Here is a 22085-nt window from a genome sequence, read left to right on the forward strand (position 1 = left end):
CTGTCTCATTATTGACTGTTGAGTCATCTTCATACTTGATCTTGCAATGAGGTTATGCACCAGCAGCGTGGACAGCAGCATGCTCAGCACACAGCCTTGGGAGGCTCCGCTGCTCAGCATGATGCAGTTAGAGATGTTTCTGCCAACACAGATTGACTGAGGCCTTCCTGTCAAAAAGTCCAGGATACAGTTACAGAGAAAGGTATTGAGCTTCAATGAAGGCAGTTTATTCACCAGCTTCTGAGGGATGATTGTATTGAATGCTGAGCTAAAATCAATCAACAGCATCCTGGCATATAAGGCATCATTTTCCAGGTGGGACATGTTGGATCCAACAGTTTAATTCTTAGATTAGACTATTTAATTGATATTTTCCTTGAAGTTTAACAATAATTATCTGCTTGCATTTTAAGTAGCTCTTATATGTATACGTAAGATTAATATGCTTCTAATGGCTATCCAAGATATAATTCTGGAAAGCTCTGGAAGTTATTTTGTACTGCATAACTTGAATGTGCTTTCTTGTTGGTTAACTTGGCACTGTAGTATGAATAAGTGCTTCCTAATTGGCTAATTTTTATCTTAGATTTAAATGGGATTTTTCCTTATCTCTGTGGTATAAAATAGCTAAACAGAAAGCAGCACAATCTTTAATCTTAGTTTTTCTCTCTTTCTTAAATTAGTAGACCCTTGTTACTGTTCTGTTTCTATTTTCTTTGTTCTATCAACTCTTAAAACAATTATGAAGCAACAAGTTTTGTGCCTCTTGACTGATTTTTAAAAGATGCTAGAGTTAAACACCAGGATCCAACAGACAGGAAGTAGTGGAGTGCAGTAGCTATGGCATCATCAATCCACCGATTTGTGTGATAAGCGATTTGGAAAGGGTCCAATATAGCATGAAGATGGGAGTTAATGCAATTCATAACCAGCCGCTCAAAGCACTTCATTATTGTTGAGGTCATTGAGACAGGTTACTGTCATTCTCTTGACCATTAGGATGAAGGTGTCCTCCTTGAAGCCTGAGGAGACAGTGGAAAATGTCTCCAAGGAGATGCGGAAAATGCTTGCTAGAACCTCAGTTGACTGGGCTGCACAGTCCTGCAGCATCTGACTATGTGTGTTAGCAGGCCCCGCAGCTTAATGGGCTAGGGTCTTCCTCAAAGGCACTTTGTTCCATGCATCAAACCGAGCCTAAAAGACATTCAGCCTATCAGGAAAAGACAGAATTTGTTAGGTGCATCCAGAAGTTTCTTAAATCAGTATGTAGGTAGTCCAATGAAAGGAGAGGCCATACTGAACCAGGCATTGGGAAGTCAGTTAGCCAGGAGAATATTTAGGGAACAGTGATCACAACTTCTTCCATTTTAAGATAAGGCAAGTTAAAATAAGTTAATTCAATCAGAAGCCATGGCTGATAGCAGAAGTCTGAGTACTGCTGAAAGAATAGGTTGCTGCCTTCATTCAAGCGATAAGACGGCTCTCAGGTCGACAAAAGCTGCACTTTCCCACACCATAAGGAAGGTGAAACGGACAACACATAGAGAATCAACAGCCATTTCTGTGATGCCAGGCAGGACATTCAGTCCATAATGGACAATAAGACCACACAGTGAAAGTGAAACCTCACTTTCTGATAGGGTGCACGTCTTCTATGCACGGTTTGACACACTGAACAATGTGCAGGCGAGAAAGTTCCCAACTTCGCCCCGAGGAGTGGACACTCTGTCTGGCCACAGCTTATGTATGTGAGGAAGACTCTAGTCAGATACACACAAATAGTCTAATACACACAAAGCTGTGGGGCCTGACAACATACCTGGTCGGAAACTGAGAGACTGTGCGTCCCAGCTAGCAGACAACTTTAAAATCTCTCTGATGTCTATTCAAGCTTCAAGGCCACCACCACTAGCACAGTACCCAAGAGACTGATGGCAACCCATATTAACGATTAGCATCTAGTGGCACTGACCTTATTAATAATGAAATGCTTTGAGCAGCTGGTCATAAACTGCATTAAATCCGACATTCCCACTATATTAGACCCCTACTCGTTTTCATATCACACATATTGGTCGACCAATGATGGACTGATTCATGCCTTTGCCCTGTACTCAGTCCTGTTGTACATGGAGACTGGTGTCTGCTATGTCAGAATGCTGTTCATCAACTTTCATTCGGCATTCAATACTAACATTCCTCAGAAGCTGATGGGTAAACTGTCCTTGTTGACTCTCAACACTTCCCTCTGTAACTAGATCGTAGACCTCTTGATGGAGATACCTCAGATGGTCTGTGTTGGCAGCAGCATCTCTAGCTCCATCACGCCGACTATTAGAGCCACCCAGGGCTGCGTGCTCAGCCTGCTGCTAATCAAAATGCTGATGCAGGAATGTACTACTAAATCCTGCTCTAACCACATCATTAAGTTCATTAATGACACAACAATGATGAGTCTGCATACAGAAAGGAGATAGAGTGGCTTGTGGACTGGTGTAAACACAACAACTCAACGTGAATAAGACTAAAGAGATGATTGCAGACTGCAGCAAGGTATAGACTGACCATTACTTGCTGCACATCAATGGCTCCTTCATGAAGAGAGTCAAGAGTAGAAGTTCCTTGGAGTGCACATCATGGATGATCTCATCTGGGCAATAAAGCAGAGCAGCGCCTCTACTTACTAAGGATATCAAGACGGACAAGGCTGCGCACCCCCATTCTAAACACATTCTACCAGAGCACCACTGAGAGTGTCCTGACCAGGAGCAGGATGTTCCAGCAAGAAGGAAGAATAAGTAAAACCTTTGCATGTTAGAGAGGTGGTAAATTTAGTTAACAAGAGAACGGAAGTGAATGTAAAGTCTAGGAAGCTGAAATCAAACAGAACACTTGACGATTATAAGGAAAATAGAAAATAACTTAAGAAGGGAATTAAGAGAACCAGAAAGGACCATGAAATTCCTTGGCAAGTAGGATTAAACAGAATCTCAAAGCATTCTATACATACATTGAGCAAGAGAACAACTAGGAGGGATACAGGGCCAGTCAAGGATAAAGGAGGAAGAGGATGTGGGTAAGGTCCAAAATGAGCACTTTGCCTTGGTATTTACCAAGGTGAAGAATGTGAATGATAGTGAGACTAGTGTGGAATATGCTAACATGTTATTGCATTCTTTGATGAAGAAAGAGGCAGGGTTAAGTCTCTTAAATAGTATTAAGGTGGATAAGCCTAATGGGATATAGGACCTCTCTTGCTTACTGAGAGAGACAGGAGCTGGGGCCTTGACTAACAGCTTTCTGACCTCTCCAGAAATCCCAGAGAAATGGCGTGTACCTAATGTCTCACTTCAGTGGTATGGAAGATATTGGGGGGGCATTTGGAAAATCAGGGTCTAATTAAGGATATCCTTTATGTGGAGCAAGTCATGTTGTAGTAACAGGATTGAGGTTTTTTGGGGAGATTGTGAAGGCTATTGATATGGATGTTGCATTTGACAAACTTTCTCAAGGGAGGCTCATCCAGAAGATTATGATGCATGGGATCCATGGCGACTTGACCATTTGGATTTGGAAGTTGCAGAAGATAGTGGTTAATGAGATTTATTCTGGCTGTATGTCCATACTATTGAAATTCCCCAAGGATCTGTACTGGGACTTCTGCTGTTAGAGATATACAGTATATAATTAGCCTGGATGAATATTAGATGGTGACTCAGTACACTTGCAGATGACACAAACATTGATGGTGTTGTGAATAGTGTAGAAGATGTAGATAATTTGCCGATATGGGATATAAATAATTTTTACATATAGGTGAGGAAATGGCAGGTGGAGCTTCATCCAGTCAAATATGAGAGGTTGTACTTTGGGCATTCAAATGTTATGGGACAATGCACCGCATATGGTAAGTCCCTTTACAGTGCTATGTACAAATGCATTTTGGTGTTTAAGTCTGTAGCTCCCTAAAAGAGGCAGTATAGGGTAGGTAAAGAAGGTGTATGGCATACTAGCCTTTAGTAGTCGAGGCAGTGAATTCAGAGGTTAGCAAGTTATGTTGCAGCTTTATGAAACTCCAGCTGGGCCACATTTGGAGAACTGCATTCAATTCTGGTCGCTCCATTATAGAAAGGATGTTGAGGGTTTTGGAGAGAGGGTGGGTTTACCAGAATGTTACCCAGATTAACTGGCATACACTAAGATGAAAGGTTGGACAAACTTGGGTTAGAACATTGGGTTACTACAGGCCCTTCAATTTATGATGTGCCAACTTTTTAACCTACTCCAAGATCCTTAATAATCGACTCCACCATCTTTCCAACCACTGAGGACAGACTAACTGGCCTATAGTTTCCTTTCTTCTGCCTCTCTCCCTTCTTGAAGAGTGGAGTGAAACTTGCAATTTTCCAGTCTTCCATTCCGATATCTAGTGATTCTTGAAAGAGCATTACTAATGCCTCCACGATCTCTTCCGACTCCTCTTTCAGAACTGTGGGGTGTACACCATCTGGTGCAGGTGACTTACCTGCCTTCAGACCTTTCAGTTTCCCAAGCACTTTCTCTCTAGTTATGGTAACTTCACACAGTTCATGCCCCCTGTCACCTGGAACTTCCACCATACTAATAGTGCCTTCCCCAGTAAAGACTGACGCAAAATACATAGTCAGTACGTCTGCTACTTCATTGTCCTCCATTACTACCTCTCCAACATTGTTTTCCAGTGGTCCAATATCCACTCTTGCCTCTCTTTTACACTTTATGTATCTAAAGAAACTTTTGATATCTTCTTTAATATTACTGGCTAGCTTACTTTCGTATTCCATCTTTATCATCTTAATAACTCTTTTCGTTGCCTTCTGTTGGTTTTTTAAAAACTTCCCAATCCTCTAACTTCCTATTATTTTTTGCTCTATTATATGTCCTCTCTTTGGCTTTTATGTTGGCTTTGACTTCTGTTGTTAGCCACAGTTGTGCCATCTTGCCTTTAGAGTACTTCTTCCTCTTTGGGATGTATATATCCTGTCCCTTCCAAATTGCTTCCAGAAATTCCAGCCCTTCATATTCGAGTCTCTTAAATGCCCCTGTTGTATCTGCATCTACCACCACCCCTGGCAGCATGTTCCACTCACCCACTAAGTTCTGTGTTAAAAAAAACCTACCTTGCATTCCATGAATGTAACAATCCTACATGCTGATCCAGGCTCTCAGCTCATGCAACAAGTGCATGGGAACATTGTTGACTTTATATTATAGGTCCTTTCCAAGTTACACGTCATCAAAGGTGCTGGATATAATCTCTATTAATGCCCCTTTTCATCTGTACACCTCTATAAAGTCACCTCTTATCCTAAGAGAAAACCTTTAGGTCACGGAACCTTTTCCCATTAAGTACATTCTCTAATCCAGGCAGTATCCCAGTAAATCTTCCCTGCATCCTCCCTAAAGCTTCTATATCTTTCCTATAATGAAGAGACCAGATTCTCCAAGTGTGCTCTACGCAGAGTTATACAGAGTCTCAACATTACATCATGATTCTATTCCCCAGCTAATGAAGGGAAACACAGCATAAGCCTCCATCAACTTGCAGGCAACTTGTGCATGGTTGTGTACTCTGGAGCAGCTGAGGTTGTGGGCAGATCTGATAGAAGTTTTGTAAGATTCTGAGAGGCATAGATAGTTTGTTTCTTTTGCCCAGGCTCAAAGTAACTTGTACTTGAGGATGTGCATTTAAAGTGAGAAGGGGTAAGTTCAAAGGAGATGTGTGGGGCAAGTTTTTTTATACAGAGAATGGTAGGTAGTTGGAATGCACTGTCTGAGGTGGTAGTGGAGGCAAATATGATTGATAAGTTGTTTAAGATGTCCTGAAATCGGCAAATAGTGCAGAGATCGGAAGCATATCGACATTGTGTAGGTAGAAGGGATTATTTAGCTAGTTACTTAATTAGTTTAACACAACATTTTGGACCGACTGGCCTGTTCCTGTGTTCTATTAACACTGAGTGGCTGTCTAATAGATACTGTCTAAGTGCACAGGTTAAGACCAAACCAATCACAAGGCTATCTCTGGAGAAAATATGTCTATGCAGTTCTTCTTCAAAGGATAGCTTTTGTACTTATTGGTGTACTGTGGGATGTTCCAGATTTTTCACTGTTTATTTCCCCACCAAATTCCAGTCAATTCATTTTGATTTAACATGAAAAAAAGGAAATACAGAATTCATTTTTCATTTTATTTTTCATGTTCCAGAGAGCTTCAAGAAGGACTTTCTGAAAATATTGCCACAGCTACAGAAAACACATAAGTCAAAAATGCATTGTAGGCTCTCAAACAGAAATATGATTATAAGCAGTTAACTTACTTCAATAATTTTGATTAAGGAAAATTATTGCTGCTGATACCAAGAATGACTCCATTGCTTTTCTTTGTAACCATACGTGATCTTTCACATTATCCAGAGAGTAAAGTGACGCGTAATAACTCATTCAAAATGTCATCTCAAAATGGCAACTTCACTAAGTACTGGCATTCCCTTCACTACAGCAGTACTGAAAGCTCCAGCTTCCAACAGTGCAGTGCTTTCTCAGATCCGTATATGGGAATGTTAGCTTGGATTTTATTCTCAAGTTCCTGGAATGGAATTTACCTGCATTCTTAGCTGATAAAGATACCCACTCCATGATTAACATAAATGCAAATAAAGCAAATATTCTAAAACAGCAATCCTCAGTCAGTAACACTAATTGTCTAGTCTAATTTCCTGGTACTTCCACTGAAAATGATTGTTCTCATGTTAAAACAATTCCAGAATAGTTTTGTGCACCTGCAGTGTATATATTGTAATATGTATTGCTCACCAGGCCACTCCAAATCTCCAACTTCTGCCCTCATGGAGTTTAAAGGCAACAAATGCATCAAACACTCCTCATTTGTTAACCCTTTCATTACCAGGACCATCCTCATGAACCTCCTCTGGACAGCCTACAATGCCAGCATAACCATAGATAAGAGGCCCAAACGTGCTCACAATACTCCAAGTGTCATCTGACCAATGCCTTATAAAGCCTCAGCATTACATTCTTGCTTTTATATTCTAGTGAAATGAATGCTAAAATTGCATTTATCTACCTCGGCACTGATTCAACCTTCAAGTTAGTCTTTAGGGAATCCTACACGAGGTCTCATGTCCCTCTACACCTCTGTTATCAAAATTTTCTGCCCTTTAGAAAATAGTCTGCACCTTTATTCCTTCTGCCAAAGTGCGAGACCATGCATTTCCCTACATTCTATTCCCTTTGCCAATTCTTTGCCCATTCTCATAATCTGTCTAGGTCCTTCTGTAGACACCCTGCTTCCTTAACACTACCTCCCCTTCCACCTGCAAACGTGGTCACAAAGCCATCAATTCTGTCATTCAGATCACCAACATATTTTATCATGTGCCTCCAGGTAGCCTGAAACATCATCCTTAATAATGGACTCCAAATTCTTACCAATCACTGAAGTCAGGCTAACTGGCTTGCAATTTTCTGTCTTTAGCCTCCCTTGCTTCTTAAAGAGCGGTGACATTGCAATTTGAGGGGGAGGAGGGGTTAATGGTAGAAGGATGAAAGAAGGATAGAGAGAGCTACGGATGCTGGGAGACTATGAAATCTTCCTGATCTTGTTTCACTCACCACTTAAAGAGTTTCTATGTTCTACCTATGACCACGTGGGTTTTCTCCAGATGGTCCAGCTTCCTCTCACATTCCAAACACATAGGTTAATTGGTCACATGGATGTAATTGGACAATGTGGGTTCATTGGGCTGGAAGGGCCTGTTACTGTTATGTATCTCTAAATAAAATAAAAGTTTTCAGTCCTCCAGAATCTAGTGATTCTTGAAAGATCACTGCTAATGTGTCCACAATATCTTCAGCCACCTTTTTCAGAACCCTGGGCTTCTACAGATATATTAACAGCAGAAGCACAGCAGATGACAAAATTGGTTCTCTTGAAGATCATCTATGCATGGAACTGAAAGATATGAGGAAGAACTTAAAATGATTTTTGGCATCTGTATCTACTCGCAAGATAGACACGAAGTCTCTAGAACAGAGGCAAAACAGCAGTGAGGTTATAGACCATATATTGCTTACAGAGGAGGAGATGCTTGCTGTCTTGAGGCAAATTAGTGTGGATAAATCTCTCCGACCTTGTGAGAGACTAGCGCAGAAATTGCAGAGGCCCTAGCAAAGGTATTTAAAACATCCCTGGCTATCAGTGAGGAGCTGGAGGATTGGAAGATACCTCACGTTGTTCCATTGTTTAAGAAAGGCTCTAAGAATAAGCTGGGGAACTAGGCTGGTGAACCTGAAATCAGTCATGGGTAAGTTATTGAAAGGTATTCTAAGGGATATACAAGTATTTGAATATACATTATACAGGAACTTTTTGCATGGTAGGTTGTGTTTTTATAGAGTGTTTCTTAAAGAAGTTACCAGGAAAGGCAGTGGATGTTGTCTACGTGGACTTCAGCAAGACCTTTGTCAAAGACCCACATGGGAGGCTAGTTAAGAAACTGACACTTTGGCTCATAACGTTCAGCCGAACCAAATAAATTACCAATCAAATGGCCAACTAAACTAAACCTTAATGCCTGCACAATATTCGTATCCTTCCATTTTCCTCATGTGCTTATCTAGATGTCTCTTAAAAGTCCCCATTGTATCTGTCTCTGCTACTACCCCAGGCAGTGCATTCCAGGCACCCACTACTCTCTTTGTAAAAACCTTGCCCATTCCATCTCTTTTATTAAACATTACAACCCTGGGGAAAGGATACTGTCTACCTAATCTATCTATGCTTCATATAACCTTATAAACTTCTCTCAGATGTCCTCTCAGCCTCTGTTGCCCCAGGGAAAACAACCCAAGTTAGTGCAACCTCTCGTTATAGCACATGCTTTCTAACCTCGTCTACACCCTCTGCAAAGCCTTGATATTCCTAGGGCAGCAAATATCCTATGCAATACTCCAGATGTGGGTTAACTAGAGTTCTATAAAGTTGCAACATAACCTCCTGATTTTTGAACTCAGTACCTCAACTAATAAAAGCAAGCATGCCATATGCCTTCTGAACCACCCTATCAACATATGTAGCCACTTTCAGGGAACTATAAACTTGGATGCCAAGATTCCTCTGCTCATCAAAACTGCTAAGTGTCTTTCCCTTAACAGTATACTGTCTCTTTACATCTGACTGACAAAGATGCAACACTTTGGCCAAGTTAAACTCCATCTGTCATTTCTCTACACATATACTTAAGTGATCTATATCCCACTGATTTATTTGTTGGTCATCTACACTATACACAACACTACAAATCTTCATATCATCTGCACACTGACTAATCTGCCCATCTAGCAGAGGTCCTGGTACAGATCCCTGTGGAACACTACTAATCACAGACCTCCAGTTCAAATAAGGCCCATTGACTACTAGCCTCTGACTTCTATATGCAATCCAGTTTTGAATCCAAACAGCCAATTCACCATTGGTTCCACACATCTTAATCTTCTGGATGAGTCTCTCATGAGGGACTTTGTCAAACACATTAATAAAATCCATGTAGACAACATCCACAGCTCTACCTTCATCAATCACCTGTGTCACCTAACTCAAATCAAGTTAGTAAGACACAACCTGCCTCACACAAAGCCATACTGGCTCTCTCTAACTAGGCCATGATTTTCCAAATGCTTATAAAGTTTCCAGGATTATCCCTGGTTCCTTTCTTGAATAATGGATCAATATTAGCTACTCACCAGTCCTCTGGGACTTTGCCTGTGGCTAGGGAGGATGCAAAGGTATTGGTCAATGCCCCAGCAATTGCTTCACTTGCCTCCCTCAATAACCTGGGGTATATCCCATCAGACTCTGTGGCCTTATCCAGCTTAATGCTCTTTAAGAGACCCAATAATACCTCCTCCTTTGCTTCAAAATGCCCTAGCATATTAATATTTTCAGCTCCCTATCTTCCACATCCTCCTCCTTGGTAAATGCTACTTGCCAAGGACATTTCCTGGCCCTTCCCAGCTTTTCTAATTTCCTTTTTGACTTCTTTACTTGCCTCTTTATAATCTTCCAGGGGTCTGTTTGATTCTAGCTTCCTATTTTTTCATTTTTCTTCTTGACTAAATTCATCACTTCCCTCAACATAGAAGATTCTCTTAACTTGTCATTCCATCTAACTGAAACATACTGTACCTGTACTGTTATGTGTGCAGTTAGTCCTTAAACACCCTCCATATGTCGGATGTGGACTTGTTAAAACGCTGCTGTTCCCAATGAACTCATCCTAGTTCCTGTCTAATGCTCTTTTATTTTCCTCTACTCCAATTTAATACTATCCCATAAGGTCCATACTTATCTTTATCTAGGGCAATCTTAAAACTTAGAGTTGTGTCACTGCTCCTTAACTGCTCACCTCCTAAAAGCTCGGACACCTGGCCAAGGTCATTACCTAATCCCAGATCCAGTACAGCACATCCTGGACCCTAGCACCTGGGAGGTAACACACCTATCTGATTTTATTACAAGGTGGTATAACATTAACTAATGTAAGATCATGGCCACATTAGATCTCCTTTTGCAGCCAACAATGAGTTCAAAGCAGACACAATGCAAATGGCTTCAGAAGCAAATATGATAGCAATGAGAAACAAATGATGATGGTAGAGATGTGGATGTGATGAATATGGATTTTAGATGTTTGACAAGATTCCCCATGGTAAGCTCATTCAGAAAGTCAGGAGGCAGGGGATCCGGGGAATCTTGGCTATGTAGATTCAGAATAGGCTTGCCCACAGGGTGCATAAAGGTGGAGTGTATTCTGACTGGAGCTCCATGACTAGACGTGCTTCACAGGGATCTGTTCTGGGACCCGTCTTCTGTATAATTTTTATAAATGACATGGATGTGGAAGTGGAAGGGTAGGTTAGTAAGTTTGCAAATGGCACAAAGGTTTGTGATGTTGTGGGTAATGTAGAAGGTTGTTGTAGGTTACAACGGCATATTGACAGGATGCAGAGCTGGGCTGAGGAGCAGCAGATTGAGCTCAATCCAAAGAAGTGTGAAGTGATACACTTTGGAAGGCCAATGACAAGAGTTTAAGGTCAATAACAAGAGTTTTAACAGAGTACAATAACAGAGGAATCGTGGCTTTCAGGTCCATAGAGCCCTCAAAGTTGCCTCACATGTTTACAGGGTAGTTAAGAAAGCGTATAGTACTTTGGTATGGATTTCATTAGTTGGGGTAGTGAGTTCAAGAGACATGAGGTAATGTTGCAGCTCCAGAATACTCTGATTAGACCACACTTGGAGTATTCTGTTTAGTTCAAGTCGCCTCAGTATAGAAAAGATGCAGAAGCTCTAGAGAAGATGCACAGAAGATTTACTAGAACGCTGCCTGGATTAGAAAACATGTCTTATGAGAAAAGACTGAGCAAGCTAGGGCTTTTCTCTTTGGAGTGACTGAGGATGAGAGGTGATTTGATAGGTCTATAAGATGATAAGAGGCATTGTTGGAGTAGACAGCCATAGCAGGAATGACTAATACAAGAGGGCAGACCTTGAAGGTGATTGAAGGAAAGTATAAGGGAATTATCAAAGGTAGTTTTCTTTTAGACAGAGCGGTGTGCATGGAAATCACTGCTGCGGGTGGTATAGAGTGAGACAGGATAGGCATATTTAAGGGACTCTTAGATAGTTACATGGATGAAAGAAAAATGAAGAGCAATGTGGGAGGGAAGTATTAGATTGATCTTGGAGTAGGTTAAAAGGTCACCCTAACCCTGTGGGCTAAAGGCCCTGTAATATTCTGACTTCTAATATTTATGAGGCATTTAGAAAACAGATGAACAATGAGAGAGTAGAGGGTTACAGACCATCAGCAGGGAGATAAGATTCATACATTAGCATCATGGTAGGCACAGATATTGTGGATCAAAGAGGCATGTTCAAACTGTTTGTTTTATAACTAAAATAAACCATGTGAACAATAGCATTAACTATCATCTTCAGGGCCTGCAGTTTTTTTTTAAAGCTAAAAGCTCTGTTAATTTCTCTCAGCACTATGTTGCTACCCTAATCATACCTTAGCATTTCCTTATTTCTTACGTACCTCCACCCCCCCCATTTACAACTACAACCTGAACCAAGAATACTTATTTCCTGTAAAGTTCTTTTCAGTACATACATTCGCATTATTCTTTTCACATACTCCCAGCGATAAAACCACAAATTCTTTTCATTTCTTTCTCCTTTCCATCACATGAACCTTTCTCTTTACACTCATCACTTTCTCTTCCTCAGTCCATCATCTTCATTCCTAACCTATCAGCTCTTGAGCCCATATTTTACAATTATGTTATATTTTTACACATATTCATAACTTTAATTGCCTTTGCTCATTCTCGTTATTATACAATTCTGTATAAAAAGAAATAAATGCTTACCATTACAGCCTCAGAGAGTGTTTGATTCTTCTCAGCTTCTTCACTTGACTGTTGCTCCAGTCGTAGATTTAACTCTTGCATCTGATGAACTTGATCATTTAACAGAAGCTGGGCCTGCTGCTCCCTTTCCAAGGCATTATTCAGCTCTTCACAAATACTGCCAAATCTCTCAAATGGAACCATCTTCTGGGTCTACACAAATCAGTTTCATGAAAAATACAATCAATTTATTAGGCCAATCTTCAAATACCATAGGAAGCAGTAGTAGTAGGCAATTCAACTTCTCCTGCTTGATCTACCACTCATTAAGATCATGGCTGATGTTTTATCTCATGCCACTTTTCTGCACCAATACTATATCCTGTAATACCTTTGATAACTGAAAATCCACCAATCACTGTCTTGATTAGGAAAATCACAGCCATCTTGGGTGAAAGATTCTGAAGATTCTCTACTCTCTGGGTGAAGGAATTTCTACTTATCTATATCCTGAATAATGACCCTTTACTTTGAGCCTGAAATTGCTGATTCTGGACTCTCTAGTCAGGGTAGCTAAGGAAAGGGTAAATCCACTCTAGGATAAAGGAAGGAACTTATTCTTAGAACCTGAGAAAGTGGGTGAGGTTGACAGTTATAGATAGTGAGAAAGGCTTGAAAGGAAAGAGAAGATTAGTAGTTTGGGTTGTTTGCCAAGCCTGGAGATTAGGTCACAAACCTTCCATCCCCAGTCGAGGTGGCATCATCAGTGCACAATTGAGTGCTGTTTCTGCTGAGTGATCACGTTTATATTGGTCTGACTCGTTGTTCTGATTGGTTGGTTGTCCACTGGGTTCCCGGCCCATATCCCTGGTTATCGGTCACTGTGAGCATTGGTTCCTCGGGTGTTTGTGGTTCACCCCTCAGTCCCGGTCCCACAGATGCATAGGTTCATAAATTGTGTCTACTTCAACATGCTTGTCAATAGAATCTTCTGTTGAGAACCACGCTTCTAATACTTCTCTTGATTTCTTGTTTCGTGCTTCTGCCAGAATTTTTGTAGTTTCCCTGATAAACTTGCGTCCTTCTTGGTCTTCAGGTACTGAGATGAGTGACGGAGGATCGTATCTTCTTATGGCTAACTGATGTTCCTGTATAGTCTGTCTCGTGGATAGTTTTCTCTCTGTCTGTCCTACATAGTGCTTGTGTCAACCAATCAAAACAATGAGACAGACCAATATAAACATGAGTATTCATGAGACTGTTTAAAGAATACAGCAAATTAAAGCCAGTTGCAGAAATGGGTGGAGAAGTGGCAGAAGTATAAGTATTGAATGATGCATTTTGGAGAGAGGGAGTAGTTTTAAGGTAGCACCCTACGCTTAGTTCTGTTCAAGCTAACCACCATGAGATCACAAAGTAAGAAAGAACATTGTGGAGAAGCTGAACTGGTAGATATAAAAGTGTATTGTATGTGTTTTTGCAAGGTATCAGTCAGCATTGGATAGTTTGGTGCGACAGGGACATCAGCTGCGAAAAGTGTTTACTGACCATTGGGTTGCTGGGGGTGGGGGCGGGTGTGTTAACTCATTTGAGAGGCGGTATAGCAGTACATTTGCTTGAGTGTGTTTGTGTGCGTACTAAAAATAATGAGGGGTAATGGGAGTTTTATACGAAAGGGAATACAACAGCCATTATGAGTTCAGTGGCATAGAGAGAGCTCACTGTAGTGTATATACTCTCTGGTTTAAAGTATGTGCTGTTTTATTTTTGTCCTTTCCTTGTGTTTTGTTTAATATGGGAATATTGTAATAAAGAAAAATGTGTCAACCACAGCAAGAATCAGAATCAGGTTTATTATCACCGGCTTGTGACGTGAAATTTATTAACTTAGTAGTAGCAGTTCAATGCAATACATAATAAAGAAAGAGAAAAAATATTAAGTAAATAAATTACAGTATACATATATTGAATAGATTAAGTGCAAAAAAACAGAAATACTATATATTAAAAAAAAGTGAGGTAGTGTCCAAGGGTTCAATGTCCATTTAGGAATCGGATGACTGAAGGGAAGAAGCTGTTCCTGAAACACTGAGTGTGTGCCTTCAGGCTTCTGTACCTCCTACCTGATAGTAACAGTGAGAAAAGGTCATGCCCTGGCTGCTGGAGGTCTTTAATAATGGACACTGCCTTTCAGAGACACCGCTCCCTGAAGATGTTCTGGTTACTTTGTAGGCTAGTACCCAAGATGGAGCTGACTAGATTTACAACCTTCTGCAGCTTCTTTTGGTCCTGTGCAGTGGCCCCTCTGTACCAGACAGTGATGCAGCCTGTCAGAATGCTCTCCACTCTACATCTATAGAAGTTTTTGAGAGTATTTGTTGACAAATCAAATATTTTCAAACTCCGAATGAAGTATAACCGCTGTCTTGCCTTCTTTATAACTACATCGATATGTTGGGACCAGGTTAAATCCTCAGAGATCTTGACGCCCAGGAACTTGAAGCTGCTCACTCTCTCCACTTCTGATCCCTCTAGGAGGATTGATTTGTGTTCCTTCATCTTACCCTTCCTGGAGTCCACAATCAGCTCATTTGTCTTACTGACATTGAGTGCCAGGTTGTTGCTGCGGCACCACTTCACTAGTTGGCATATCTCACTCCCGTACACCCTCTCGTCACCACCTGAGATACAATAGCTGTATTGTATGCAAATTTATAGATGGTATTTGAGCTATGCCTAGCCACACGATCATGTGTATATACAGAGTAGAGCAGTGGGCTAAGCACACACCCCTGAGGTGCACCAGTGTTTATCGTCAGTGAGGAGGATATGTTATCACCAATCCACACAGACTGTGGTCTTTCATTTAGGAAGTCAAGGATCCAATTGCAGAGGGAGGTACAGAGGCCCAGGTTCTGCAACTTTTCGATCAGGATTGTGGGAATGATGGTATTAAATGCTGAGCTATAGTTGATGAACAGCATCCTGACATGTGTGTTTTTGTTGTCCAAGTGGTCTAAAGCCATGTGGACCAGCCATTGAGATTGCGTCTGCCATAGACCTATTGTGGTGATAGGCAAATTGCAACGGGTCCAGGTCCTTGCTGAGGCAGGAGTTCAGTCTAGTCACGACCAACCTCTCAAAACATCTCATCACTGAGTGCTACTGAACGATAGTCATTAAGGCAGCTGACACTATTCTTTTACGGCATTGGTATAATTGCCGCTTTTTTGAGCAAGTGGGAACTTTCGCCCATATCAGTGAGTGACTGAAAATGTCCTTGAATACTCCCGCTTGTTGGTTGGCACAGGTTTTCAGAGCCTTACCAGGTACTCCATCGGGATCTTCTGCCTTGTGAGAGTTCACTCTCTTTAAAGACAGCCTAACATCGGCTTCTGAGACGGAGATCACAGGGTCATCAGGTGCAGCAAGGATCTTTACAGCTGTAATTGTATTCTCCCTTTCAAAGCATGCATAAAAGGCACTGAGTTCATCTGGTAGTGAAGCATCGCTGCCATTCATGCTATTGGGTTTTGCTTTGTAGGAAGTAATGTCTTGCAAACCCTGCCAGAGTTGCTGTGCATCCGATGTTGCCCCAACCTCGTTCGAAATTATCTCTTCGCCCTTGAAATAGCCCTCAGCAGATCATACCTAGTTTTCTGATACAGGCCTGCGTCACCGACTTGAATGCCACAGATCTAGCCTTCAGCAGACGACACACCTCCTGGTTCATCCATGGCTTTTGGTTTGGGAATGTACAGTAAGTCTTTGTAGGCACACACTCATCCACACAGACTTTCATGAAGTCGGTAACAACTGCAGTATACTCATCCAGGTTCAAAGCATAATCCCTGAATACAGCCCAGACCACTAATTCAAAGCAGTCCTGGACGCACTCCTGTGCTTCCCTTGTCCAACCTTGTCTAAGAGGCACAAAGCACAAAAACAGCCAAACTGAAGAAGTGACAGAGAAGGATTATATGGGGTGAAAACTGAGTGGGGTGAATGTAAAGAACAAAGAAAGACAGGGACAAGAAGCAGGTAGAGGAATTAGAACAACTTCAGGAGCCAGATACTCTGAGAAATAAATAGGTAAGGCCCAACAGGCTGGTGCTCACTGGGTAGCAGTTACGAGGATTGCCAAAGAGGAACTTGAATAAAGGAGATTAGGAGGTACTGACCAGGAAATTGACAAGTAGCAGCATGCCAGCAAATTGGAGAGGTTCCACTAAAAATGCCCATCAGGATGGCAGCTGTTGAGGTCAGACAATGGCAGGCACAGAATCCTGATGACCCCAGGCAGACCTTGATTCTGATTACCATAAATGTTACACAGCAGGGAGAAGCAAAGCATTTTGTCTGAACTGTCCTTGCTTAAATCTGCTTGTTGGAATACTGAATTTTGGTGTAAGCTAGACAAAATCATTGAAATTCATTAGGTGCACGTGAAAGATATACAACATATAAATGGAGTTGCAGCTCAATGACTTTTGGCACATATGGGAGAATAAGGAGGTAAGAGATAGGAGCTATAGGGAGGTAGTCACTGCTAAGATACAGAAAGCAGGTACCTGGGTGACTGTCAGGAGAGAGAAAGGGAGTAGATAGCCAGTGCAGAGCAGCCTGTGGCTGTTCCCCTCAATAGTTAAGTCTACAACTTAGAATACTGTTGGGAGGGATGACCAACCGGAGGTTCTGGCACTGAGTCTGGCTCTGTGGCTCAGTAGGGAAGGGTGGAGAACAGCAGTAGTAATAGGGTATTCCAAAGTTAGAGGAACAGACAGGAGATCCTGTGGATGTAAACGAGAAAGCAAGATGGTATGTTGCCTCCCAGATGCCAGGGTTAGGGAGCTCTAGGATCAGGTCCACAGCATTCTAAAAGGAGACAGTGAGCAGCCATAGGTCATGGTACATATTGGTAACAACAACAGAAGCAGAGCAATGGAAGAGGTCCAGAAGAGAGAATATTGGGAGTTAGATAGCTAAAAAGCAGCACCTCCAGAGTAGAATTATCCGATTACTGCCTGTGCCACTTGTCAGTGAGGGTAAGAACAGCATAATTTGGCAGATGAATACATGGCTGAGTAATTGGTATGGGGGGGCAGGGTTTCAGATTTCTGGATCATTGGGATCACTTCTGGGAAGGTATGACCTCCACAAGTTACACTTGAAGTTGAGGAAGGCAAATATCTGTGGGAAGCTAGAGCTGTTGACGGGGTGGAGGGGAATGGTTTAAACAAATTTGGCAGGAGTGGGACTGGAGTGATAGGGCTGAGGAAGGGGCAATTGGTATACAAGTAGATGCAGTGGGTGGTGAGGAAGGACAGATGATATGGCAAAACTGCGGTCAGTGGGATGAGTTGAAGTGTAACATGGGGGCAAAGTTGAAAAGGGTGATGAATACAGGACTGAAGGTGTTATATTTGAATACACACAGTGTATGGAATAAGGTAGATGACCTTGTAACACAACTAAAGACTGGCAGGTATGATGTTGTGGGCTTCACCAAGTCATGGCTGAAAGAAGACCATAGTTACAAGCTTAACATCCAAGGATACACATTGTATTGAAAGGATAGGCAATTAGGAAGAGGACTGAGTGGAAATATTGGTAAAAAAAAAATTAAATCAAATCCTTAAAAAGAGGTGACAGAAGATTGGAAAGTGTAGAATCCTTGTGGGTAAAGTTAAGAAACTCCCTGATGGGAGTTATATACTGGCCCCTGAACAGTAAATAAGATGCGGAATACAAATTCAAATGGGAGATAGAAATGGCATGTAAAAAGGGAAATGTTACAGTAGTCATGGGAGATTCCAATATACAGATAGATTGGTAAAATTAGGTTGGTGCTTGGTCTCAAGAGACAGAATGCGTAGGAAGTGGCTTTTTAGAGCAGCTTGTGGTTGACCCCACTAGGGCAAAGGTGTTGTGTAATGAACCAGATTTGATTAGTGAGATGAAGGTAAAGGAACACTTAGGAGGCAGTGATCATCATGTGATAGAATTCACCTTGCACCTTGAAGAAGATAAAGTTAGATGTTTCAATATTACAATAGAATTAATGGAATTACAAACGCACGAGAGATGAGTTGGCAAAAGTTGATTGGAAGGAGACATTAGCAGGGAGGATGGCAGAACAGCAATGGCTGGAGTTTCTAAGGGCAATTCAGAAGATGCAGGATAGATACATCCCAAAGATGAAGAAGTATTCCAAAGGGAAGATGATGCAATGTGGCTGACAAGGGAAGTCAAAAGCAGCATAAAAATGAAAAGAAAGGCATATTATATTGTAAATATTAGTGGAAAGTTAGAGAATTGAGAAGCTTTTAAAAATCAACAGAAGGCAATTTAAAAAGGCCATAGAGAAAAGATGAAATATGAAGATAAGCTAGCCATTAATATAAAAGAAGATACCAAAAATCTTTTTTTCAGATACATAAAAAATAAAAGAGGCAAATGTGGATATCAGACAGCTGGAAAATCACACTGAAGAGATATTAATGGAGGACAAAGAAATGGCAGATGAACTCAATAAGTAGTATCAATCTTCAATATGGAAGACACTAGCAGTATGCTAGAAATTCGGGAGTGTCAAAGGCTGAGGCTTTATAAGGGATTGGTCAGACTATACTTGGAGTACTGTGAGCAGCTTTGGGTACCGTATCTGAGAAAAGATGAGCTGGCATTGGAGAGAATCTGAGGATGTTTGAGAGAATGGTTCCAGGAATGAAAGGATTAATGTATGAGGAGCATTTGATAGCTCTGGAACTGTACTTGTTGGAGTTCAGAAGAATGAGGGGTTGAACTCATTGAAAGCTATAAAATTTTGAAAGGTCGAGATACAGTGGCTGTGGAGAGGATCTTTCCTGTAGTGGGTGAGTCTAAGATCTGAGGGCATAGACTCAGAATAAAGGGACGTCCATTTGGAACCAAGAGGAGGAGGAATTTCTTTAGTCAGAAGGTAGTGAATCTGGAATTTGCTGCCACGGACTTCTGTGGAGCTAAGGCATTAGGTATATTTAAAGTGGAGATTGATAGGTTTTTGATTGGTCAGGACATCAAACATTTCGAGGAGAGGGGATGGGTGAAAGGGATAATAGATCAGCTTTGATATGATGGTGGAGCAGTCTCAATGGGCCAAATGGCCTAATTCTGCTCTTATGATCTTACCATTCGGTTAGAAATAAGTGCCTTAGGAATATATGGAACAGTATGGTCCGGGATGTAGGATGGTACATGGGCAACTATTGGGAATGCCAATAACAAGGACATTTAACATAATTTTAAGAGGGGAATGTGGCAATGACTGGGAGCAAGTGAGAGTAATAGGGGAATGATCATGTCAGTGGTACAGAAAGCTGCATGAACTATGTGGAGTGTCAATTTATGAGAAACAATCCAGGAAGGGATGATCCAGTCTTCCGGGAATTGCTGAAGACTAGTCTTTAGACTTGGGAATAGCTATTAGACTTGATTTAGACTTGAGGAAATCTGCACATGCTGGAAATTCAAGCAACACACACAAAATGCTGGTGGAACAGACTTGGTTGAGAGAGTACAAAGAAAATTTACAAGGATGTTTCTGAGTTATTTAATAGGTTAGGATTTTATTCCTTGGAACGTTGAAGATTGAGAAGAAATTTGATAGAGGATATGGAATTATGAGGGTCATAGATACGGTAAATGCAACCAGGCTTTTTCCATAAGGTTTTGTGGGACTACATCTAGAGGTCATGGGTTAAGGGTGAAAAGTAAAAAGTTTAAGGGACTATGAAGGGAAACTTCTTTACTCAGAGGGTCGTGAGAGTCTGGAACAAGCTTCCAGCATAAGTGGTGCAGGCAAGCTTGATTTCAACATTTAAAAAAAGTTTGGATAGGCACATGCATGGTAGGGACATGGAGGGCTATGGTCCCGGTGCAATTCGATGGGAGTAGGTAGCTTAAATGGTTCAGCATGTACTAGACGAGCCAAAGGCCTATTCCTGTGCAGTTCTTTTCAATGACTCTTTGAGATCCATCTATCAATAGTTTCATATGCCAGGAGATATACCAGAAGAGATTTGCAAAATGGCTGTAGTGAATGTAGGTGCTGAAGGGCACAAAGAACTTGCTGTGTGTGTTAGTGACCAGGGCAAGGGACTGCCACTGTAGACATATAAGGGCAAAGGAGATGATACATTACTCTGGTGGCCTCTTGGTGGAGGTGTCATAGCAAGAGAAGATGGTGTGAGTGTCACTGCAGCACCCTCTCTGTCCAATCTGACTGCCAACCAGTTTACAGAGCTGGTAAATGCAGCATCCAGATTAGATAAACTTCTGCAGCAGTCTCCATTGACTAGTTATGTTTACAAATGTACATAAGAAGTTTATTCTGGGATCACCAAGGTGATTAGTTAGTATACACAGAATCAAAATTAGATTTATTATCACTGACTTATGTGATGTGCAATTTGTTGTTTAGCAGCAACAGTACAGTTACTAGAAATACTATAACTTACAGGAATAGATAAATAGTGAAAGAATAAAAGGCAGCATTTGTGTGTTCATGGCCTGTTCAGAAATCTGATGGCAGAGCTGGTTCACATAGAGTGTGGATTTTCACCCAGTGTGGTACTTCCACCTTAATGGTAGTGTCAGACACCAGTATCAATAACTGACCTACTATTGCCTACGAGTGGAAAGACTATTAGCACTGCAGGGGGGAAAACAATGAAAGCAGAGGAGTGAATCTCATTCCCAACGAGTGAGCTGAGAGAAGTGAGCCTCAAGTAACTGAGATGGAGGAAATACAACTTCCAGTAGATATCTGAGTATGCCCAAACTATGAAAGTACTCTCTTGAGGACAGACACATTAAGTAAGGCAAGTGGTGTCATAGACTCAGGGAAGAGCAGATTACATGGATGAGTCATGGTCTGCAAACATGTTCAGAGCAGACAACATGGCCCTTCAGAGAAACAGCAGCTCTAAGCAGGGACAAGAGGCGGATCACGTCAGGACGTCCGAAGGCTAGGGGCCAAACGCAGATAAGAATTGTTAGAAGTTGTGAGGCTGCCTGAAGAAGCAGCAGGAATTAAAGTAACCACACTACAGTAAAGATGATAAAGGGAATGAACGTGCATGCATATGCAGGGGACTGTCCTGTCTCCCTTTCTCTTCACCATCTACACTCGGATTTCAACAACTGCACAGAGTCTTGCCATCTTCAGAAGTTTTCTGATGACTCTGCCATAGTTGGATGCATCAGCAAGGGAGAAGAGGCTGAGTACAGGGCTACAGTGGGAAACTTTGTCACATGGTGCGAGCAGAATCATCTCCAGCTTAATGTGAAAAAGACTAAGGAGCTGGTGGTGGACCTGAGGAGGGCTAAGGCACTGGTGACCCCTGTTCCCATCCAAGGGGTCAGTGTTGACATGGTGGAGGATTACAGATACCTGGGGATACAAACTGATAATAAACTGGACTGGTCAAAGAACACTGAGGCTGTCTACAAGAAGGGTCAGAGCCGTCTCTACTTCCTGAGGAGACTGAGGTCCTTTAACTTCTGCCAGACGATGCTGAAGATGTTCTACGAGTCTGTGGTGGTCAGTGCTATCATGTTTGCTGTTGTGT

General features: G+C 41.6%; 1 protein-coding gene across 3 annotated transcripts in view; it reads right to left on the reverse strand.

The window, feature by feature from the left end:
- LOC140729194 (coiled-coil domain-containing protein 171-like) overlaps positions 1 to 22085 on the reverse strand; it is a 417526-nt gene that overhangs the window by 190261 nt on the left and 205180 nt on the right. For all 3 annotated transcript variants that reach the window (XM_073048682.1, XM_073048685.1, XM_073048684.1), the window contains exon 20: positions 12496 to 12687. In XM_073048682.1, the coding sequence (XP_072904783.1) occupies positions 12496 to 12687 (192 nt within the window). The remainder of the gene's footprint in view (positions 1 to 12495; positions 12688 to 22085) is intronic.

Source organism: Hemitrygon akajei, chromosome 6, assembly GCF_048418815.1.
Source record: "Hemitrygon akajei chromosome 6, sHemAka1.3, whole genome shotgun sequence".
Classification (NCBI taxonomy): Eukaryota; Metazoa; Chordata; class Chondrichthyes; order Myliobatiformes; family Dasyatidae; genus Hemitrygon; species Hemitrygon akajei.